Raw genomic sequence first — 23,678 nt, forward strand, 5'->3', positions numbered from 1 at the left:
TTTAGTGTTACCAGTTTATTAGTATTTTTCCAAACCTGAAAAATGCTGACAGTAAGTTGGAGGGACAGGGGTGGGGAGTCTAGGAAGTGTGACTCTGAGCAAGCTACTTCCCTTCCAGGGCTCTCAGTCTTCCCATGTGCACAGTGAGACATCCGGGTGCGTGATCTCTAGGGATTGCACTTTTCGGTCTGTTCTCCATCTGTCACTGGGGACATGAGAAGCGATGCAGGGGTGCTGGCCTATCCTGGGTACAGTCTGAGCATCAGGACAGGAAAATGAACAAAGCAGTGAGTATAACTTTTTTTTTAAAAGGGGAAAAGTGCAAAATAAATCACAAACCATGAAGGGGGTCTTGCCATTGCATTTACGTACAACCAGCATTCTTGCAGTCTGGAAAGAACCTGATTTGGAATTTTAGGTTAAATTAGCTCTTGTAAGTAAGTAGGACCACAAGAATCCAGCTTGGACGTTCTGCTGGCAATCAGAGCCTAAGTACTTTGACAATAAAATTCCACGTCTAAGAGTCTATGACTATGATTCCAAAATTCCAAGATTTTCTTCACTCTTTTGTAGAAGGTTTGAGATTGGGGGCAGTTGGCACTTCCTCGGGTGGTGCCCCTACTTTCCCCCAAGAACAGAGAAGCCAAGCAAAGATACTACTGATGGGCTTTATTTCAGGGAGTTTGAGGGCCTTTCAGACCAAGCTGGCCAAGGATGAGGCCTGCTGCAAGGCTGCTAGAGAGGCAGAAAAGAGCCCTGAGCAGCCAGGTGTAGACTACCGCCCTTCCCTTACTTGCTCCTTAGCAGCTGTGCCCTCTTCTCTAGCCACGGCTTCCCTGGAGGCAGGACCTGAGACCTACTCCAGTCAACCTAAGTAAAGGGGGCCTTATTATAAGGATAGAGCGTGGCTCACGGAATCCAAAGACAGGCTCTTGGGTACTAGAAAGCCACCAAAATGGAGGCAATTATCTTCTGTATCTCTTGGGAGGCTCCCTATTATTTTTTCTGCATATTTGTACAATTTGGTCCTTCAATTCAGTTTCCCAGTGGCCCCTCGCGTCTGCCCCAGCTGAATCAGGCCCTTTTGCCTCCGTAGGCACGTCAAACCGTCCTAGGGTCCTAACGTTTCCATTACAATTCCCGAAAGAGAATCTGACGGGCTCCCCGAACCCACCAGCTTACGGCAGTGAAAGCCGGTGTGCAGCGCCCCGACCAGGTCCAATCACTTATAGGCGGGGCCTCAACGGGGCGGGGCCTCAACGGGGCGGGGCCTCAGGGACCTTCGAAGGAGAACGCGCGGCGGCCCCTCCGTGGGCCCGTGCCCTCCCGCTGCATGGTCTCGAAGAGGAGCCGCACCAGCGCCGGCCGTCCCTGCGCCACTAAGGCCCGGGCCAGCCCCAGCACCTCGCCCGTGTGGCCGCGCCACACGCGCTGCAGCTCCTGGCGCAGGCGCGCCGCCGGGTACTTGTCCTGGGCGCAGCGCAGCCACGCGTCCACCTCGCTGCCCAGCTCGCCGTCGCTGAGCTGCGCCTGGCTCCACTGCGCCAGCAGCACCTCGAGCAGGCAGCCGAAGCCCTCGGTGTGGCTGGAGCCCGCGTCGTCCAGCTCCACGGCGCGCTTGAAGCAGGCCGCCGCGTTGGCCTCCTCGCCTTTGATGCGCAGGCACTTGCCGCGCAACAGCTGCAGCTCGGGCAGCGTGGCGCCCAGCTCCGACTCGCCGGCCTTGGCCAGGAACACCAGCGCCTGGTTCAGCGCCGCCTCGTCCACCGCCAGCTGCTCCTGCACAGCGTCCACGCCCATGTAGTAGTAGACCTGGGGTGGGGGCTTCGGGGTGAGCCTTTCTCCCCTGCCGTCGCCGCTGCCCGTTCATTCCATTCCCACACTTGCTGTTTTAAAACTTCCACGCATTCATTGCCACCCTCCCTCCCTCGACAATTATTCATCGCAAATTTTGGTGCCCCTCTCCTGGCAAAGGAGACAGTACTCTGATTCCAGTTCCAGCCCCAGCGCTCTCGGCCATATAACCGTGAGCGGGGCAATCTCTGGGCCTCAGTGTTCTCATATATAAGATATTGTAACCTCTGGTAGTCATTCCATGCTCGCGGAAGGCACAGAAGGATACAGAATAATGGCCCACACTTTCTGAGTGCTTAGAAAGCACTGGGCCCTGTTCTGAACGCTGTGGGTGCATCATCTCCTATCATCCTCACCAATGCAGTAGGAGGCAGGTACTGTTATCAGGCCTGGGGATGCCCCACGTTCCTCCCTGTGTCCTCAGTGCCCAGGCCTGGCCTGGCAGAGAGTTAATAGGTTTTTAGTCAGCTATTGGCTACCCTAGCCAAGAGGCTACCTTACCTGGCCGATGTTCAGGTAGGTCTTGAGGCCTGGGCACACCTTGACCACCTCCTCGAGGTCGGCCTTGGCGCAGGCCAGGTGGTTCCTGTCAGGCATGCCCCCGAGCCCCATCTTGCTTCGCTCCAGGTCATGCAGGTAGGCTCTGACGTGGATCTGCCCACAGAGAGTCAGCTCAGGGAAGATGCTCAAGCAAGGACCCTTGCCCTCTTTTCTATCCTAAATAAAGGTTTTTTTCTTAACAGCAGCTCAGGGAGGTCCTGTGGTGCCGTGGAAAGCCCCTGTGACTGGACTCGGGAGTCCGAGGTCCTACTCCTGGGCCAGCTTGGGCTAGCCACTCCACTTTCTGGGCCTTACTACACTGACCCCTCTCTGTACAATGAAGGGCGTTGGATGGAGTAAGAGCCATTCATTCATTCACTCATTCATTCAACAAATATGTATTGAGTGCCCACCATATGCCAGGCCCTGTGCTAGGTACTGGGGTACAGTGCTGATAAGAGAGGAGGTCCCTGCCCTGGCAGAACATTCTAGTAGGGGAGATGATCGTAAAAAAGTACATGGTACCACTTCAAGTGGTGACAAGTGGTATGAAAAAATAAACAGTGTGATGGGATAGAGGTGACTAGGGGAGGGGGTTGTTTGAGATGGGATGTGAGAGTCTGTGTAAGCAAGTAGTGTGGGAAGAATGGCAGGTGGCCCAGCTTACAAGCATCAAATTACAAATGATTCCAGACCCTTGCTTTCATCACCACTTCTTCCCTTTTCCCCCACATCTATCTGGAGCATTTAGAAAATCTAGAGGCTCAGGAGGGGTAGGGAAGGGGTGGAGAAGGAGGAAGTAAGAAAAAGGGGGTCCTTGTCGTTGAAGGTATTAATGCTTTATAGCCATTGGTGGGCTCTGGTTCTAAGACAGCTTCATGAGGTGGGGGTGGGGTGGGAGTGGGAAGCTCTGCCTTTGGAGCCAATTGAACTTGGCTGAATTCCAGCCCCTCCCCCTCTTTATTAGCATGACCTCTGTGAGGCTCATTTTCCACATCTGAAAAATCAGTACACTAAGATCTTCCTTGGAGAGTTACCATGACAATGGAGAGAATATGTTCTAGCCAGGACCTAGCACATGGTAGGTGCTCAGTTCATTCATTCATTCTTTCAACAAATATTCATCAAGAGCCTGCTACGTTCCAGGAGCTGAGGATATATAGTAGAGAGCAAAATGACAAAATTCCCTGCCCTCAGTGGAGTGTGTATTACAGCTGGGGGGAGAGACAGTAAACATGATAAATCAGCAAATAGTGTGCTAGGGAGTGATAAGTGCTAAAAAGGAAAAACAAACAAAGACAGGAGGACACAAAGTGTTGGTGAGAAGCTGACATTTTCAAGAAGACGGCTGCTAGCAGCTCCGCCTTTTCTTCAAGCCCTCTGGGAAGTGAGGGAGGAAGCCAACTGGATATTTGGGAGAAGAGCATTCTAGGCAGAGGCCCTGAGGCAAGATCATGCCTCAGGAGCTGCAAGGACCCCAGTGTGGCTGGGAGGGAGGGAGCTGAGCCGGGGTGGGTCAAGGTCATGGGCCAGGTAGGGCCTTAGGCTCACAGCAGGGCCTGAGGCTTTTACACAGATGAGTTCCCTTCCCTTCTGTTCCTTCCTCCTCACTATGCCCTGCCTCCATCCTGGTGCCAGTCTGGTCATCTGAGTAGTAAGTGTGATCTTTGGAGCTACAGGGAGACAGCGAGCCTATGCTACAGGCCAACCTGTGATGGCGTGAGGAGAGTGAGGTTTGGATTCCCCCTAACGGAATGCAGGACCCCTTGAAGGTCACTGCCTCTCTGTTGCCTCATTAGTAAAATGACACACGTTTGGCCTCTCACAGGATCTTGCGAGAATTCAATCAGGCCATGAATATGAAAGTGCTGGGTGAAATGCAGAGTGTTATAGAAAGGTGTTATTATTTACTATCAATCATGAGTAATATCACTACTATTGATAATGACCACATCAACTGCCATGAAGGAACTGACTGTCTAGTACCTGCTGGCAAAATGATTATGTCATGCAGACCAAGACCAAGGGAGCAGATTCGCCATCATGTCCCATGAAAGGTAGTGGAGGAGGCTGTCCAGCCTGGAGCAAAGCGAACTCAGAGCTCCACCTCTTTGCCCACAAGCAGATGGGTTCTGTAGGGGCTCCAGAGGGCAGATCTGGGACCAGTAGGGGGAAGCCAGAGGCACGCAGCTCTCAGTTAAATGAGTAATCTGCTGAGCTCAGTGACCATAGTGGACTGCCCCAAGCGACAGTGAGCCAGTTAAAAATATACCTAATAGGGGCTTCCCTGGTGGCGCAGTGGTTGAGAATCTGCCTGTTAATGCAGGGGACACGGGTTCGAGCCCTGGTCCGGGAAGATCCCACATGCCACGGAGCAACTAGGCCCGTGAGCCAGAACTGCTGAGCCTGTGCGTCTGGAGCCTGTGCTGCGCAACGAGAGAGGCCGCAATAGTGAGAGGCCCACGCACCGCAATGAGGAGTGGCCCCCACTTGCCACAACTAGAGAAAGCCCTCGCACAGAAACGAAGACCCAACACAGCCCTAAATAAATTTAAAATATATATATATATATACCTAATAATACTGTTCAACCACTTATGAACTCTTACTATGTGGTCAGTACTGAGTTTTACACAAGAGTCTAATTTAATTCTCATAACAACTCTGTGAGGCAGGTACAATCACCTCCAGTCTATAGAAGAAGAAACTGGGGCTCAGACTTTGGGCAAGAGTATTCTGTCTACAGTCCCGTAGCGTGTAAGCGGGGCTGTGGGATTTGAACCGAGGCCAGCGGCGTTGAGAGCCAGAGCTCTGATCTACGACATCAGACCTCCTCCAATATACCCTCTGCCTTTCCCAAGCACCTCCCATGCTCCAGGCACCTGCTTTAGATGTTATTTCACTTAGTCTTCTGACCACCTTTTAAGATAGATGTTATTGTCCGTATCTTCCAGATTGGGGAATGGAGGTTTGGAGGGGTAAGTGGCTTGCCCCAAGTCCCACAGTGATGAGTGGGGAGGCCCGAATTCCACCCAGGTCAGTATGACTGCCGAAGGTTCTAATCAAAGAGGAGGCTGGCAGGTTGTTGGCCAGGTCATTACAGAAGGGATGAGCAGTGGGTGGGAAGCTCCTTCATTCTCTCACTCAACAATCTTAGCGAACACAGATGACACCTACGCTCCCTTCCACCGTGAAGGCTCCCTGACCTCCGGGCTCTGGCCACAGGGTCTTGGCCGTCGTTCTCTGATTCTGGATGGCAGGATGGGGTGGAGCTGCGGGCAGACTCACCTTGGCCCTTGTGCAGTACGCCTGCCAGTTGAGCTCCGGATCTCGTAGGGTGTCCAGGGCCATGTTGCAGGTACCCATGGCCATATCCTGCTTTCCGAGGAAGTGGAAGATTTTGGCCAGGTGATTCAGGATAGGGGGTTGGTCCTTGGCAATCTCAATGGCCTGGGTAAGGGAGGAGGTAAGAACAAACCATTCGTCTGGCTGTTTGCCAGAACTGGAACCCCTTCTCTCAGTAGAGCCATATTACCCCAAAGATCTTATTCCTCATATCCACCACATCGTGGGACCCAACACTTTGGGCACAGCTCACTGGCACTCAACTCCTGAGAGCCCGACTCGCTGACATGCTCTCTGCCATGTTCACGGGACACGTCCAGTGAATCCCTCCAGACCCCAGGCAGACCCCTCTTCCTCAGACACGTCGCTGTGTGCTCCCCCATTTTCCTGGGGCAGGTCGGGGGAGGGGCCAGAATCAGCCTCTACCTCCCCCAGACTCACACAGTGTTTCTAGCTGGGTACAGCACTTCCCCCGCCACCACCCCAATATTGTTACTGACAGCTGCCTGCCTTGTATTTGTTGCTGCCCCTGAGATGGTGAACTACAGGGCAGGGGCCCCATCTGTCCACCTCTGTGCCCCGCACAGAGTAGGTTCCCAAGGAGGGGCAAAGGCAGTGCGTTAAATTGGACACAACTCTCGGAACACACGTGAACCAGTGTTTATGCTCTGCTCTCACTAAGATCTCTCACCAAGAAATTGCTCATTACTGACCAGCAAATGCTAGGAACGTGCCCCGGCCAGAGCGTCGTGCTGACTGCAAGGGGAACAAAAATCACAGGGTCCCTGGCCTCCAGGAAAGTCTTCAAAAACTGAGCTAAGTGTGGAAACTGCCACAGAAACGAGGTGCCAAGAATAAGGCTTGACCAGCACTTTACGGTTTACAGTGAACGGTTTCATCCACTACCTCCTTTCAGTCTCTCAATATCCTAGATGGTGGACGGATCACATAATTAACAGATAAGGAGGTTCAGAGATGGAAGTGACTTGTTTTAGGGTCACAGGGCCTATGGGCAGAGCTGGCATCCAGACCCCAGCTAACCTCGTCTTCTTTCCACTTTGCTCCCGGGGGTGTGAAGGGGAAAGGCCTGAGGGTATATCTGGGAAATCATGACTAGCTTAGAAGACAGGCCTAGAGAAGTGGAGAGGGTCTGACTCATAGGCCAAGAGGACAAGGGAGCACTTTGGCTTTGTTTGGGATGGAGAGAAAGGTCTGGAGTAAGGGCACTTCCTGAGTAAGGCAGGGAGGTGGGGATGACACCCAGAGAAGCAGCGGGTTCCAGGAGAGGAGGCTGAGGTGTCAGTCTCAATCCGGGTTCGGAGAGCTTCTGTGGCCGGGGGCACATACCTTGCCAAAGCAGTCCAGGGGGTCGGTCCCTGAAAACCCGCAGTCATGGATGCCCATGGGGGTGATGGAGAAGGTGTCCTTCCTCTCCAGCAGCATCCCGAGGTAGCACCAGGCCAGAGCTGGGGGTGAGGCCGGGAGAGGGGTCTCAGGCAACAGCGGGGTGGAGAGAGGGAGGGGAACCACGAGGAGGCAGGGGGCCAGTGCCACCCCAGGTGTCAGCCCCCAGGAAGACAAAGGGAGGGGAAGTGGCATGAAATCACTGTGGGCCAGCCAGGGACCGAGAGAAACAAGGGTGGGGAGAGGGACGTGTGAGTGGAGGGATGAACAGTTTCAGTGCTTGTTGTGTTTACTGTGTCACGCGGGACACCCTGCTCTCTGACTCCAGCTCTCCCCAGCTCTGGAGCTCTGGTCCCTGTGGAAAAATGACTCGACTCCCCTCCAGAACAGCCTTCCCTCCTCCCACCACAAAATGGGGATAAGAGGCTGCAGTGGTGAGAACTCTTGTCTCTTACACTTTCGGTCACAGACAGGCCTGGACACGTGCACCTGGAGTGATCTGCAGGCGCCCGTTCACCTGTGCGAGGTGTGCGAGCTCCCTGAGGTGAACAAGGGAGTGGATGAGACAGAGGGTGAGGGACAGCGAAACAGTGCTAGAGGTGGGGACAGTGACAAGACTGGCAGGGCTGGTGGCGGGTGCAGGGAGGACGGGGCAGAGGCTCCTCTCCCACCCGTCCCCACGGGTCCTGCCTTGGTGGTGGGGTTCCGACGACTTGAGGACTTGCTGGAGCAGGGCCAGCGTGCGGTTGAAGGCCGGCAACCTCTTCTGCTCCTCGCTGCCCAGCTCCAGGAAGATGCCATCTAACCTGTGGCAGAGAAGGGGACGCGGCTGGTCAGCACCCTTCCAGCCGTCCCCAGGGTGCCGCGAGTCCTCCCCAGGCGAGTGGGCAGGGAGAGGAACTCGGGGAGCCCTTGCCACGCAGATGGGCTCAGCCATTTCTCCCCTGGCTTCCAGGCCCCACCTCTCCCCGTCCCTCCCCACCATCCCATCCTCAACCCATAGCCTGACCTGATGAAGAGCGTTGCCATGGTGAAGTACCAGCCCCTTTTTTCCTCGTTCGGGATCTAGGGAAGCAGAGAATGGCTTGTGCTGCTGCTCTTGAAGCATTTGGGACATTGTTCATAGACTCCCATGCTTTCCCTGAACCCTGAGAAGCAGCAAGTGCACTCTTGGTCATAGCGCTGGCTCTGCCACTGGCTGGCTGGGTGACCTTGGGCGAGTCACTTCACTTCTGTGACCACAGAGGATTTGACAAGATGACCTGTGTGAATGCCCCGAGCAAGGTGTCCATCACAGAGCGGGCGTGGCGTCCATTTCCTTCCCTCCCCACTACCGCAGGGCCCACACTCCACCAGTCACCTTCTCTCTCCCCCCGCTTCTCCCCTTTGGCGCCATCCCTCAGCTTTCACCTTCCTGAGAAAGCCCCTTTGGGCATGTGAGTGAGTTCAGCTGAAGCCCAGGACCCCACCCTGAACTGTTTCCCATTGTTTTTCTTGCCAACTTTGCTGTGCATTTAGACTGACTTGGGCACCAGATAAAATATTTATGGGAGTAGCTGCTCCTGCCTTGGGAAGGAATTTTAATGAAAACCAATAAAACCCCCAGTGCATATCAGCAGCTCTGCCTCAGGCTCCAGCCCCTCCCTCCACGTTCATCTCCTGTGGTTGATCTCCAGGCTCCATTCTGCACTCACCAGCCGCCACCCGCAGAGGCCTTCTCAGCTCAGGGCCCCTATTATCCCTCCACCCCACCCTCAGCAGCTAGGATGAAGCATTAAGTCCAGCCAGCATTTCTGTGGTGTGAGGCATCTGTGGTGTGAGGCCCAACTATGATGTGTTGGGTGCTGTGGCACTGAATGGGACCTGCACCCTGGCCCACATGGGCTCACAACTCGGTTGGGGAGACCATAAATAATGGGGTTTGAAGGAGCGCCTGCCACATGCCAGGATCCTGACACTCATCATCTCAATCTCACAACAACCTATGAGGTAGGTGTCATCCCGTTTTACAGAGGCACATACTGAAGTTCAGAGAGGCAAAATGACTTGCCCAAGGTCACACAGCATGCAAGTGTCAGAGCTGGGATTTGAACCCCATTTGTTAGTCTGCAAAGCCCTTGCTCCCCTCATTACACTGCTTACCAATAGCTATAATATGAAGCAGGGTTTGATCAAGGCTGAGAGGGGATTGCAGACAAACGCAGCAGGATGAAGAGGCCACTTCCAGCCAGAAGACTCTGAGAAGGTCTCATAGAGGATGGGCTGTAAGGTGGGCCTTGAATAGCAGTGGTATTTGAGAGGGTGAGGTGGGGGACAAGGGCATTCCAGACGGGGGGTTCAGCACGGACACGAGTGGGCAGCTGGGGAGCATGGGGCACGGTGAGTATGACTGGGGTGTGGCGGGAGCTAACGTTGCCAAGTTAGGCTGCGACTGCTCTGAGGTGGCCTTGGATGGTTCGGAGGAAGAGAGGAAGGGGGACCTGTGAGTAGCTCTCAGTGAGCAGTGTGATTGCCCATAGGGGAGTGTCTTGAACGCTGACCCAAGCCAGGTCTGGCAGGAAAGCCAGACCAAAGACAAAATTAGAGCAGAAGGAACACCAGGGGCTATGGGAGGAGGTTTCCTACATGATCCAGGGGTACCCCCAAGACTTCTAGAGGAGGACGTGCTGGAGCAGGGTTCTCAGGGACAAGTAGGAACCAACCAGGTGGATACAGTGAGAGAGGGCGTCAGATGGAGGGCACATCATGTGCAAAACCTCAGAGATGAGCGAGCAGGTGTGTCGGGGGCTGCATGCAGCCCAGAGCGGCTAGAACCCCAGTTGTAAGTGGCGAGGGGATGAGCCAGCAGGGGAACATCAGGAGGGTCCCCTGAGTGTCAGGCTCAGGACCTGGAAGTCATCTGCAAGGCAGTGGGGAGGCATAGAAGGGGTTAGAGGTGGGGAGTTATCCTGTTACTTAGGTTGGAATACGTGTATGCGGGCTCGGCTGGGAACAGGGCTGTCTGGAGGGGAGAGGGGCGGGACCCAAGGATTAAAGGGCATCCTTGAGAGCGCAATGGAGAACACTGGCCAAAGCAAAAAGCTGGAGGGGCTGCCAGATGACCTTACCTGCTGCACCTGCACGGGACCTGGGACATGGGAAGGGGATGCAGATTCGTGGGGCACCTACTGTGGGCCAAGCTGGCCAAGGACCTTGATATAATGTCAGCACCTGTCTGTGTGAAGGACCAAAGGCACGTGTGCCTCAGTCTCCCTGGTTGCCTGTGGCTGTGATCTCGTGACCTCTGGCCCCATGCCTGCTTTGAGGTTGGCCAGACTGAGTCATGGTGGGGAGACACAGAACTTGCTCCCCCTTTCAGGCTCCTGACAAGGAGGTGTGACCACAAGTGACAGCAGGTATCCTAGACTAAGGGAGGGCTACAGTGCAGAGAGCAGAGGCTCGGGTGGCCAACAGGTCTGGCCACAAGAGGGCGGGTGACCCCTCAGAGGCTGTGTCCTTACCTGCAAAGGGGCATTGTGAGGCAGTGACCAGCCTGGGGACCGTGCCCATAAATCCCCATAAACGTTCGCCCCCTTTCTCCTGGTTTGGGTTAGAAACGTGCAGAATTAGGCGTGTCTAGGAGGCTGCTTTGCCTTATTTCGGTTCTAGGTGGGGCATCGAAGTCTCAGGCTCTGAAGTCCGGGGCTATCCTGCCTCACCCCACTCTCCACCTCTCCACCCCACCACTCTGCTCCTAGGGCCTCACATGCCCCGTGGGGTCCACAGGTCCCCAGTGTTGAAGAGCAGTGTGTTGTCCTCAGGGCTCTCCCTGGTTCATAGCCACTTTCTTGTTTGATATTCAAGATGCAAGAAATTAAGTTATGTGTCCACATCACACGGTTAGTACATGACAGAGTTGGGACATAAACTCATGCCTTCCTAGTCCTAGCCCGAAGCCTGTCCACAGCACTCAGTTATCTTGATCCAATCAATCCCCTTATTATGTCTCTGAGAACAGTGAGACCACAGAGGTGAAGCAGCTTGCTCAGGGTCACACACTGGTTAGTATCAGGACTTAAAACCCAGTGGTTTCACCACCATTGTGATAGTCTTGAGTAAGTCAAGCCTGGTTATGGTTTGCACTAAGTAAGCAATACTACCACCTGGTGGCAGAGTGCCTGAATTGCAGGGGCAACTCCTAAAGGTTAACTCCCCTTCTACTTGAAGACTAAAACTGATTTTCAGAGAAGTAGCTAGCTGAGTGACATCTCTATGACAAATCCCAAATGTAGCCCCTCCTCAGATCCCACTTAAGAGTAACATTTGCAGGGCTTCCCTGGTGGCACAGTGGTTGAGAGTCTGCCTGCCGATGCAGGGGACACGGGTTCGTGCCCCGGTCTGGGAGGATCCCACGTGCTGTGGAGCGGCTGGGCCCGTGAGTCATGGCCGCTGAGCCTGCGCGTCCGGAGCCTGTGCTCCGTGGCGGGAGAGGCCACGACAGTGAGAGGCCCACATACCGCAAAAAAAAAAAAAAAAAAAAAAAGTAACATTTGCAGGAGGGCTTATGGGGTTGCGAATCAGGAATGGAGTTAACGGTATAAACAGACCTCGTTTGAAGCCTCACTGTGCTTGGGTTCCAATCCTCCATCCCTGTGATGGAGCTAGTAGAGAGAGTCCATTCATTTTGCTGTGCAATTCTGGTCTTAAAATGGGCTGTCTCTTTAAAAATCCTTCTAGTTGTAACTGAAGCAGCAGCTGAAGCTGTTACCAGGGGCAACCTGGCAAGCCACCTATGCTAAATTAAATTAAACAGGCCTCTGACTGCCCCCTCCCCTCCTCTCTCCTGGAGAATGAAGTTGCTGTGAAACCTCTTATGGCTGCAAGGAATTCACTTCCAGAGTTAACGGCTCCCAGAGGCAATATATTTGGAGGCAGCCTGGGAGGGGCTGACAGCACCTCTGCCAGGAGAGGAATATTGACTGAGGGCCTCCCCGTGTGGGCTTTGGCAGGACACCCCACCTTTTCTCTTGTTCATCCTCATCAGGACCCCGTGAGCCGGGGCTTCTGGGGTCTGTGAGGGGGCACTGGCCAGAGCGTGAGCCCGCCGAGGCTTCAAGCTGGCAAGGCCCAGGCACCAGCACTGCCCTTAAGTAGCTGGTTAGATTCTGGTACTAGGTGAGGGTGAGAGTGAGGCACTGACTTCAGGCAAGGGGTTGTCAGGACATCTCCCAGCTCCTCCGAGGCCCTCACCGGTATTTCCCTCATTATAGAGATGGGGAAACCGAGGCTCAAAGAGGCAGAGACGTGCCTACTTCACCTATTTCAGGCCAGGTCTCTGACTTCAAGTGCACCTTACTCCCACAACACCTCGCTGCAAGTGTTTGTACAGTGCTTACCATTTACAAAGTGCACTCACACAGATGCCACATGACCCTCAGAAAGCCCTTTGTGGAATGTAGAGTGGGTTATCATCACCCCCCTAGTACAGATGGGAACACTGAGGTGAGAAGACATCCTCACAGACACAAAGCCGTGTGAAATCCTGGACTGAAACGTGGAAATGCTGCTTTTTTAGCTATACTAATAATAGTGCCTTTTATTGAGCACTTACTATGCACCAGGCACATAATTTACATGTGTTAACTCCGGGGTTACCTAGGAGGTAGGGACTATGATTATCCCAGTTTTACAGAAGAGGCACCTGTGGCCCAGAGTGGCATAGCTAGAAGGTAGCAGAGCTGGGAACCCAGCAGCAGACGAGTGGTCCTCGAAGTGGGGTCCCCCGACCAGCAGCATCAGCAGCACCTGGGAATCTGATAGAACCACTGCACTAGAGTCTAGCACTGCAGAGAGCCAGGTGCAAATGGCAGGCCAGTGCACCAGTGCATCTCTTTTTAAATGAACAAAAGGATCAGCAGTTGTGACCCTCTGGAAGCCTGATGATCCAAGCTGCTACAGCTGGGTGGGTAACTGGCAAAGGTGGGTGACCTGGCAGTACCTGCAGAGAATATCAGGATGAGGATTAGACGTTACAGAGCAGGTTTGTGTTAACTTGGCAGATAGAAGGATGGGTCTCAGCTGGCTACTCCATTTACTTCAAAAGGTGGTCCCCACAGAAGGAAATGTTGCAGGGCTTAGCTATTTTAGAGGATTTCAATACAAGATCTCAATGTGCTAATGGTTTATGAATCTATATGTGTCTGCATAGGCTATACAGAGACCTTATTGGTTCTTAAGGAAAATGTTTGCCTTGCAGTTTGAACTCTGCCCCTGTGGATGTTGTATTCTGTGTTTCAGAGTCAGTTCCTGAGAGCTGACTGATTCTCTTTCAGGGGAGGGGGGATGAGAAGGAGGAAAGAGAATGAACGTTTCTCAACCATCAACTGTCCACTGGGCACTTTCGTGCATCGTGGCACTGAATCCACCCACACAGCAGCCCGAGAAGGTGTCATGCAGCCTCCTCCTTTTACAGGTGAGGAAACAGAGGCTAAGAGAAAAGCTGCCCGGCCAGCCCCACAGCCCAGGGGGAGGTGCCAGGATTCAAGTTCAGATCTGCCTCCCTCCAGTGCCCCTGTTCTTTCCACCTCATCAGGCTGACCCTGTCTGTGAAGGCTGACGCTGCAGAAATAAAAGTCACCAGGTGGCAGGTCTCGGGACCATGCTCTTCCTGCTCAACTGGAATGTCCTCTGTGATGACAGAGCAGCCTCGGGCTCTGCACGCGGAGCTCCGGCCCCAGCCCACCTGGCTGGCCTGGCACCCCTGGGGGTCTTTCCCAGAAAGGCTGGGCAGGGGTTTCTCCTCATGCAACTCCTGCCTCGGTGGGGGCGGGGAGTAAACAGAGGGTTGAGATTGGAGTCCCACCCCTGCCTCTACCTCCCCCAGGGTTCCTTGAAAGTCCGCTGGCCCAGCCTGGGCCTCAGTTTCTGCATCTATAAGCAGGGATGATCGACTGGGTTTGCCTGTGTCACAGGCACATGGGTGGGAGTGATCAGTGTGACTGGGCGCTGTGCCATGGAGGTGAGTCACCTATTCAGCCCTCGCTGGGTTCCCCGCATGGTCTTTGTGGATTTTAAGAGTGGAGCAGATCGACTGCAGCTCCCCATTGTCACCCCCTTTCTGGTCCTAGATCTGTCACGCAGACGCAGACTCTGTGAGCCAGCTTTGCTTTGCACTGGTTCCACAGACTCGCAGGACTGAGTAGAGCCCCTTCTCTATTCCATGGTCCCTAGAGAAAAGGGACCCTGTCCAGTCCTGGGTACAAATCCAGCTCTGGCACCGGGTAGGTCTGAAGAAGTCCTGCATTTTCTCAGCCCCTCCCATGGGTCCGGGCTGTGTGCACCCTTAACACATTCTATCTTTCCTCCTGTGAAGAAGGCAGTTGGGTCAGATGATGCTACAGGCAACTTTGGCTCTGGGGTCCTGTATCAATAAGGAGGGGAGACCCAGTTCCCAAAATTGCCAGGTGTGGAGGGAAAGAAGCCAGCAGCAAATTCAGAAGGTGCTGTTATGCAAATGTGAGCAGCACCGAGGCCATCAGAAGGCTGGGGCTAGAGTGTCAGGAAAGCTGTCCCTCAGCCTGGGCTTTATGTCGGAGAGAACTGAGTTCAGTTCCAGCCAGCCACTCATGGCTGTGTGCCCTTGAGCAAGTTGTTACGGCTCTCTGAGCCTCAGTTTGCTCATCTGTAGAATGGGGTTAATAACAGTTCTGATTCCCCAGCATTTCTAGGAGCAAGTGAGATAATCTGTGAAAAAAAACACAAGTGCACAGTCCCTAGCTCATCGTCCAGCGTCATCCAAACCAAACCACTCAGATGCGTGGAGCTGTGTGTGTGTGTTTGCAAGCACCACCCTGCCCATGATCTCAAAAGTTGGAGATCAACTCTAAAGTCCTCAAAACGCCGTGCCTGACATTCCCCAAGCTGTGGTTTCCTACCTCCCTCTGTGTGTTTGTGTTTTCTTCTGCCAGGAGGTTCATTCCTTCCCCCACTTCTCTATTATCAAAGTCCTTCCTGTCCCTGAAATCACCCTGGCCACCACCTTAGTCCAGTGACAGAGGAGGAAATGTCCACCGTCCACAGAGGACTTGCCCACTGTCCCACAGCCAGTCGGGGCAGGGCTGAGGCAGGAACCCAAATTCTGACCCCTGGCTCCGAGTGGGGTCTTCCCCGATGTCATTGTTCTTTTCCTAAAGTTGGCTCTGGGCTGGGCTGGGGTGAGGGCAAGCTCAGGAAGGGGCAGGAGGAAGTGGGAGGAAGCAGAAAGAGGGCGGGGGCTCACTTAGAAGGAGTCCTGGCAGCCCCATCAGGGGATGAGGATGAGAAGGACGCGTCCATCAAAGCTCGCTGGGGCTGGGCCTTCCCTCCGTGACCCCAGTTCCTCCTCCCACACCCCTGCCAGGCTGGTACCACTGTCCGCATTTCACAGAGGGAGACATGGACCCTCAGAGAGGTTACACAGCCAGCCCAGGTCACCCAGGGCGTCCCTGCAGCCTGCAGATTCCCACACCAACACTCTGACCTCAGTCCCAGCAGCGCATCTGCCTGCACCGTGCGCCCGAGTTGTCAGGGTTTGGAGCTGTGGGACGAAGAGGTGAGGGAGAAAGGGAGGCTGGGGGAGAGAGGGGGACATGTGGGAGGCGGAGAGCTGTTGGGAGGGCAGCTCCTTGAGGAATTCCCAGGTCCTGGGGCTGGCCTCCCCAATGGTGGCACAGCTGTGTGTGTGTGTCGGTCCTTCCTGCCTGGCGACTGTGTGGATGCCTGCACCTTTGTTTGTTTGTGAGGCCGGCTGCTGGGCCTACCAGCACTGGGTCCATCCCCGCCCACCCCAGCAGGCCCGGTGAAACCTGGATGGCATGTGTGCACCCGGTCACCTGGGACGAGTCCCCTCCCGGAGCCTGTTCTGTCCTCTGTGCAACAGGGAATCACAATACCAGTGGCAGTGTGTCTGTGAGGTTTGAATAAAAATCGGATATGCTAATGAACGTAACATTCTGAGCTCTGTGCCTGGTGTACAGACTGGATCAATGGCGCCCACTGTGGTGGTGTTTCCTGTTACCACCCTGAGCCTGCTCTGGGCCAGCAGCAGGGGTGAAGGATCTGCATGTGTGTGCACCTGTGCGTGTGTGTGCAGGTACGTGTGTGTGTGTGTGAAGCCACACAATATTCCAGGAAAAGGGGAAGAAACTCAAATGATTGAGTTAGCTTGGGACTGAGATATTACTTTTTTAGAGAAACATAAGTTCGAGTTACTTTATTTTAGAAAAATAATGGGAATTTTAAGACTAAAAAAACAAATTAAATTTAGCAACAGTCACAAACCCCTCTTGGGTGTCCAACCCCGTTCCAGACACGGGGTGGTAGGTAGAGATAGAGGGTCGCCCAAGACAGAGGGCTCACCCTCTAGGGGGCAAGACAGAAACCACTGTTATAGAGCAAAGCTGAGGGCTGTGGCGGCCAGAGGGTGGGCAAGGTGAGGGGCTGGGCCCCAACATGATCGACACTCTGCCTGGAGCCCTTCACGGTCTCTCACTTAATCCTCACAGCAACCCTGTAAGGTGATGTTAGAATCCCACCTTGCAGATGAGGAAACTGAGGCTCAGAGATGTGAAGTGACTTGTCCGTAGCCACCTGTGATGGAGGCAGAATTTTAACCGAGTGTGTCTAACTGCAAAGTGTTTGCTCCTAATACCCACTCAGCCTGGAGACTCCACCAAGAATCCGTCTGTGAGTGTGTGTGGAGAGGTGACGGGGGTGCGGAGGAATGACGGACAAAGCAATCTGCCTCATCATATTTTTGTAACTTGAGGACGAGGAAAGGGAGGGAACTAAGGGCTGAGAGGGAAGGCACAGACACTCGTCCACTCGTCCACAGACATGTGGCTTATTTTTGGATTATGGGCTGAATTACTAACTTTTGTAATGTTTTCTCTTGTAATTTTAGTTAGCAGATGAGCAGCCGTCATTGGTTCTTCGGTTGCTCTTTATTCTTTGAGCTCCGGGGGCTCCTCCTTGCCTGGGACAGTCCCAGCCCCCTCAGGATGGAAAATCTCCTGGAGCTGCAGCACCGGCTGGGTCGGACTCCTGGCCGCCCACCCCCAGCTGCGCTCCTGTGGGTGGCAACCCTCTCAACTGGAGGTCCCTCAGCGGCTGCCCCACTCTCCCCACTCCTCCTTCCCTGACCCCATGTTGACTTCACCTCTGGCCTCGTCCTTCCTATCCCCCCACCACTCCCTATACACGGCAACCCTCTCTCTACTTCTCCACACTTCCACCCTAGATTTCCAGGAGGTGGCCGGTGTGGGGGGCTCCCCTCTCCATCCTGCCGGCCATCTGCTTCACACTTATTGCACCCCAATTCTCCCACCTCTCCAGAAAGAGCACAGGCTTTGGAGTCAGAGTGGTGTAAACTCAACTGCCACTTACTAGCTCTGTGGTCTTGGGCAGGTTACTTAGCCTCGCTCTGCCTCAGTTCCCACATCTGTAAAATGGGATCAGGGGGTTCTTGTGAGGACTAAGATGAAGTCCGCAAGGCACCTGGAGAAGAGCGTTCATGAATATTACTGTGTGAAGGTGGGCATTGTGTGAAGGAAGGTTTTCAAGGGGGAGGTGACATTTGAGCTGGGTTTTGATGGATGGAGTTTGCTTTCTAGGCAGAGGGAAAAGCTCCTGCACAGGCAGCTGTGAAACAGCACAGCATGTCTGGAGAAGTAGGAGAAGTTTAGAGTCCCTGGGAAGTAAGGTTCAAGGGAAGTAAGAGGAAATGCGGCTCAGAGGAGGGCAGGAACCAGACCTCAGAGGCCACATCAGCAGTTCTTCAGGGCCACCACGTGCTCTTCTTCCCCATGAAGCTTCTGGCTGCCCTCTTTCCAGGTCTCATCCAGTTCAGTTGTCACTAAAGCCCCCACCGCAGGACCTTTGCACACACCACGCCCCTGCCAGGATTGCCCTCCTCTCATTCCTGCCAGTACACTACTGCCTCTTCCAGAAGCCTCCCTCAGTCACTTGTGCTGAAAGGAAGTGTGTCCTCTCTGAAGTTCAGTTACTGTCACTCTATCCTCAGGACCTGGACTTGCCAGGTCCCTGCTGACTCCAACACGGGTCCTGATGTCCTCGAAGTGCACTTCCCTTGTCAGCCTCTGGGGGGGGGTCCTGTTTTTGGTTCAGAAACTATGGTCTCTGGTGTACAGCACTCAGAGATGATTGTCACCTGGCACAGGCCATGTAATGAACGCCTGTGACCTCAGCCAGTCATAGGCACACCTCTGACACACCCCTTTGGCCCCCACTACCAGAGATGGGGCTCAGGGAAGGCTGGTTACTGAAGGAACTAATGTTTGCTCTTCCCTTTGTCCATGAGCTTCTAAAAGGCAGGAGTTCTTAATGATAGGGCCTGGCACACAGTAGGTGCTCAATAAACGTTAAGATGCTGAGCATGTGTGTCTCAGACATGCCCAGAATTTACCAGTTTATGGGCACTTTTACCCCATGATTTGATTGGATAATCATAGTAAACTGAGGCAGAAATCACTATTGTTTAATGTTTATAAAGCAGACACTGAGGCCAGAGATGACAAGTGACTTGTACAAAGTCACACAGCAAAATAATAAGCGACCTGGGTGCTTGAACCCAGCCTCCTGCTCTCACTATACAAAATCATCACTGTCATCCTGATTGCGACTATTTCTTGAGCATCTACCCTGTGCCAGGTACTTTATAAGCATGATCTCTCCTAATCCTCAGATGATGAAACGGGGGAGCTTCAAATACCCACTTTCTCCTGGGATTGGGGGGAGGTTTTGACCTCTGTGCAGACCTGGGGAGCAGCCGCTGGGCCAGGCCCAAGGACACAGCACAGGCCACCTCCCACCTGAGACAGTCAGCTCCCTCCCTGGAGCACAGGGCAGTGCCCTGCTTGACACTCTCTCCTCTGAGCGGTCACTGAAGGGGACGGTGCGGCCCCCATTGTGGCTGCGCAGACCAGCAGCAGGGAGGGAGGAGTCGGCCCCCATTCCTTCCCTATGCCCCAAACTTTGCCTCCCTGCTCACCTCCTCCAGGAAGCCTTCTCCTGAGAGCAGGAAGGGACCTCAGAGACCATCCAGTCCCCCCTCCCTCACTTTCACAGATGGGGAAACCACCACCCAGATAGGAGAAGGCCCCACCGTGGGTGGTTGCAGCTGAGATGAGAACCCAGGACTCCTGGCTCCCAGTCCAGGGCTTTTCAGGCCCTGCTCTGAGACTGTGACCATACTCAACATACACCAAGCTGGCCACGCCTTCCACTGAGGGCGGCTGGCATTCAGGGCCTTGTGCTCAGGCTCTAAAACAGGAGACCTGGGTTCCTTTTGGCCCCAGGGGACAGCCACAGCTGCACACAGTTTAGCGGGGAGGAGGCTCTCCCAGGTCAGGAGAGGCAGAGGTCGTCTGTGATCCTGCTGTTTCTGTGCAGGCTCTGTTCCTCATTTTACGGATGAGGAATCCTAGGATACAAGCACTATTATTATCCCCATTTCATAGAAAGGGAAGCTCAGTCATGCTACGGACCGGTTGGAGGTGAGAGCATGGGGAATTGGGATTCGGACCTGGACTGTCTGACCCAGAGTCTACCGTCTTAACCTCCACCCTGCCCTGCCCCCCTTAAGTCAAGTCCGTGCCTCCCACCCAGCACTCCCTGAGGTCTTGACTCCACATTTCCTCTTACGCGGGAGCCATAAGCTTTGGTGGAAAAGGCTCCAAGGGGGTGTGCAGAGCCTTTGTGAATGGAGCGATCCTACCCACGTGCGAAGGCTTGTTGTCGTTTAACTATCAAACAGTCATCATTATCAGCTCAACCCTGCCTATGCAGCGCCTTCAAGGAAAAGCCAGGGTACCTCTCTGAACTGTGATCTCCTCTTCCGTAACAAGAGGACAATGCCTCTACGTCATTTGTCTGTCATCCAATGCAGGCAGCCTTTGGGATGGCCCCCACTGATCCCCACTGCCTGGTATCTGTGCTCTTGTGTAACCCCCGCTCTCTGCCTGGAGGCTAGACCTAGTGACTTGCTTCTAATGAAGGGAATATAGCAAAAGTGATGGGATGTCCTCGTGGCAAGGACCTGAGGGAGGCCTCCGGCCAACAGCAAGTGAGGAACTGATTCTCCCAATAGCCATGAGTATGAGCTTGGAAGCAGACCCCCACCCCACCGCCCCCAGCTGAGCAAGCCTTCAGATGAGACCACAGCCTAGAGGCAGCCGGCTAAACCATGCCCGGGTTCTTCAGCAGGCAAACTCTGAGACGATCAGTGCTTATTGTTTCAAGCTGCTAAGTCTCAGGAGCTATTTGTCATACAACAATGGGTAACTGATATGCCTAGCGTTTGTCTATGTAGCTCCGGGCCCTGTGCTACACATGCATTCACTCAAGATGCATTTACCGAGTGCCACTGTGTCCAGCCACTGGCCAGGTGTCGGCTTTACAGTGGTAAACCAGACAGATGTTGTCCCCACTCTTGAAGATCTCAAGATTGAGGTGGGGAGACAGACTTGTACATGGACAGTGTGAGCAGTGCTGTGGGAGCCCAGGGGAGATGCCTGACCCAGCCTGGAAAAGTCAGCGGAGTGGATGCCTGAGAGAGAGGACAACCTTCCAGGCAAGGGTAGAGCAAAGGGCACCTCTGAAAGAGGCCGAAAGAGTGGCAAGGTGGGCTGTAAGGAGACCTGGCCCACGGGGAACACGGGGAACAAGGGGATGTAGACGGTGGCAAAAGCCTGGTTGGAAGGGGGAACACGGCAGAGGGAAGGCAGAGAGCGAGGTCACGGAGGGTCTCTAGTGCCTACCGGAGAGCCTGGGACTTACGTGCCAGGCAGTGGGGAGTCACTGGGGGTTGTAAGCAGCTGACGGATATGGCCGGCAGGATTGAGCAACATGACACTGGCAGCAAGGGTGGAGGAGGAGGCCGAAGGGTCAGGCCAGAGAGCAGGAACCCAGGCAGGGAATGATGGAGGCTGGGCTGGCGAGAGGAGGCAGGAGAGGAGCGGATAGACCCTGGAGATATTAGGAGGCAGAGCGGACAGGATCTGGGGTCTGAGTGGATGGCTATGGTGCGTGAGCGGGAGAGAGGAGGCAAGAATGCTGCCTGTTTCTGGCGGGATGTGGAGCTGTGCCTTATACTTAGGTGGGTGTGGACAGGTGCAGGGACAGGTACTTGCTGGGAAGAGCAAGGTGAGAGGGATGAGTTGGTGTGTGGAGTTTGCAGTGCTGCCAGCAAAGAAACTTACGCAAGCTAACCCGCTGGGAAGTGGGTCCACGCCCTAGTCCGACAGAGAAAAGCCACAAGCCTGGTCTAGGACCCAAGGTGGGAGGGGCACGCTGGAACCGTATTCCGGAAGCCAAAGGGCCAGGGTTCGGTGAGAATTTGGAGGCCGGGGGGCATCCCTGCAGACTTTAGGGGCCGCGACCCCAGCCCTCCCAGCCTGGGGAGGGGTCACCCACCTGCTGCGCGTGGCCCAGCGCCTTGTCATAGAGCTCGATGCCGGCCTCCAGCACCCGCGCCCGCTCCTCTGGGCTGGCGCAGCCCACGTCGAAGCCGTGCGCGTAGCCCTGCTCGGCCAGGCAGCGCGCGGCGCGGAGCGGGGGGTCCCCGGCGGCCCCGCGGTCCCCCGCCAGGCCCATGAGGCCGGCCAGCCGCTCGGCGCACGCCTCCTCCTCTTCCTTCTGCCCCAGCCGCCCGTACACGTGCACCAGATTGGCCCAGGCGTTGAGGTTGCCCGGGTCCTCGCGGGCCACCTCGAGGAAGCTTTCGCGGGCCTCATCCAGCTCCTCCAGGTAGAAGGCGAAGGCGCCCAGGAGGTGGCGCACGGCGGGGCGCTGCGTGGCAGCCGTCAGCGCCAGCTCCTGCCGCAGGCCGTCCCGCTGCAGCTTCAGGTCCCGGGCGTGGAGCGAGGCCGGCGAGCGCGGCTCGAAGTTCAGCTGCATCTCCAGGTGGAAGTGGCCGGGGAGGTAGTCCAGGTCGTCGATGAGGGCGTCCACCTCCTCGGCCGCGGCCTCGGGCTCCGCCATGGCTGCCCCGCGGCTCCCCGAGCCTTGCTCCGGAGGCCGCCGTGGATGGGGGCGCCCCTCAAGCGAGCCCGGCGCGGGAGGCAAGGGTCAGCGCGCAGAGGCCCGGGGCGCAGCCACCTCCCATCCCGGGGCGCCGCCCGCCGGTGGGTGGGTCAGAGCGTCGGCTCGGGAGCGCCCTGTGGGTGTTTACGCTTTCGCAGCTCAACGGCTTTTAGACGCCCGCATTGCACAAGCAGGTGTGCCTGTTAGGTGCAGTGCCAAACGCGGGGCGTGTAACCCCCGGTGCATGGCAAAAGGCGTGCTTTTACTCTCTCTGCTCAGGAGATGAGGAAACTGAAGCTCAGACGAGGAAAAGGACTTGCCCAGGTCACAGAACTCGGTATGCCCGAGCAGGCCTGGGAACCCAGTTTGCTGAACCCCAAAAAGCCAGGCCCTTCCTCCTTGAGCACTGCTCCACCCTGTGCGAGCTCACTGAACAGGAGAGTCAGGCCTGGCCCTTCCAACGCAGCACCCAAGCCACCTCAGTCCTGCTGCTCTCCCATCCCCGCCACAGTCCCTCAGTGTTCTGCTTCCTCTGAATGGAGCCTGCCCCCTCCTGCAGCTCTTCCTTTGGTCATTATTTAGCAGGCTTCCCCACTTGAGATTTCTCTGCCTCCTCTCTGCCCTGCAGTCGGCCCCAGTGGAAGGACGGGGCTCCAGGTGCTGGTTCTAATCACTCTGGGTAACTAGCAGCTCCCACTCAGTCTGCGTTCCACCTGTGGCCCAATTGTCTTGCTCTTGCCAGCCTTCCCCCAGGCCTGGCATCAGTCCCCTATCCTCCAGAAGATTGGGCTGTGCTCCCTGACGCAAAGCTGCTAGTCCTCCAGGACTTGGATTTTGTAGCAGGTCTGAGCTGCTTCTTTTTTTAAATATTTATTTATTTATTTAGGCTGCGCCAGTGTCAGTTGCAGCATGTGGGATTTTTTTTTTTTTTTTTTTTAGTTGCGGCATGTGGACTTCTTAGTTGCAGCATGCATGCAGGATCTAGTTCCCCCACCAGCGATGGAACCCTTGGCCCCCTGCATTGGGAGCACAGAGTCTTACACATTGGACCACCAAGGAAGTCCCAGGTCTGAACTTCTAAGTCCCTCCCACCCCTCATTCCATCTGGGGCTGGGCTCCTGAGACCCTGTTGCTTTATCTTCTTGAAAAACACACCAGCATTTTCAGAAGAGGAAATAGAGCCAGTTTGTAAACTTGGAAAAAATATTTGACTTGAGCAATAAAAAGGTAAATTAAAACAACATTCTGGAGATATTTTTCACTTGTAATTTTATTTTATTTATCTATTTATTTATTAATTTTTGGCTGCATTGGGTCTTCCTTGCTGTGCACGGGCTTTCTCTAGTTGCGGGGAGCGGGGGCTACTCTTCGTTGCGGTGCACGGGCTGCTCATTGCAGTGGCTTCTCTTGTTGTGGAGCACAGGCTCTAGGTGCGCGGGCTTCAGTAGTTGTGGCTTGTGGGCTCAGTAGTTGTGGTG

General features: G+C 54.9%; 1 protein-coding gene across 2 annotated transcripts; it reads right to left on the bottom strand.

Annotated features, from left to right (window-relative positions):
- Positions 1 to 50: 50 nt before the first annotated feature.
- TTC22 (tetratricopeptide repeat domain 22) lies at positions 51 to 22,238 on the bottom strand. 2 transcript variants are annotated; one of them, XM_079923749.1, is made up of 7 exons: positions 21,592 to 22,238; positions 8,153 to 8,208; positions 7,834 to 7,949; positions 7,087 to 7,205; positions 5,683 to 5,844; positions 2,356 to 2,508; positions 51 to 255 (listed from the first exon to the last, which is right to left on the bottom strand). In XM_079923749.1, the coding sequence occupies exons 1-7, from the start codon at positions 22,156 to 22,158 to the stop codon at positions 124 to 126; spliced, it is 1,305 nt and encodes a 434-aa protein (XP_079779875.1). In that variant the 5' UTR covers positions 22,159 to 22,238; the 3' UTR covers positions 51 to 123. The 2 variants fall into 2 exon arrangements, with proteins under 2 accessions (XP_079779875.1, XP_079779874.1); XM_079923748.1 differs by having other exon boundaries at positions 116 to 1,812.
- Positions 22,239 to 23,678: the final 1,440 nt, after the last annotated feature.

Source organism: Stenella coeruleoalba (genome assembly GCF_951394435.1).
Source record: "Stenella coeruleoalba genome assembly, chromosome: 1".
In the NCBI taxonomy this organism is placed as follows: Eukaryota; Metazoa; Chordata; class Mammalia; order Artiodactyla; family Delphinidae; genus Stenella; species Stenella coeruleoalba.

Coding starts and splice junctions, on each gene's coding strand:
- TTC22 (XM_079923748.1), bottom strand. CDS start 22,158: ATGGCGGAGCCCGAGGCCGCGGCCGAGGAGGTGGACGCCCTCATCGAC. Junction 7,950..8,152: donor ATGGCAACGCTCTTCATCAG/GTCAGGCTATGG, acceptor TCTCTGCCACAG/GTTAGATGGCATCTTCCTGG. Junction 2,509..5,682: donor CGTACTGCACAAGGGCCAAG/GTGAGTCTGCCC, acceptor CTCTGTGGGCAG/ATCCACGTCAGAGCCTACCT.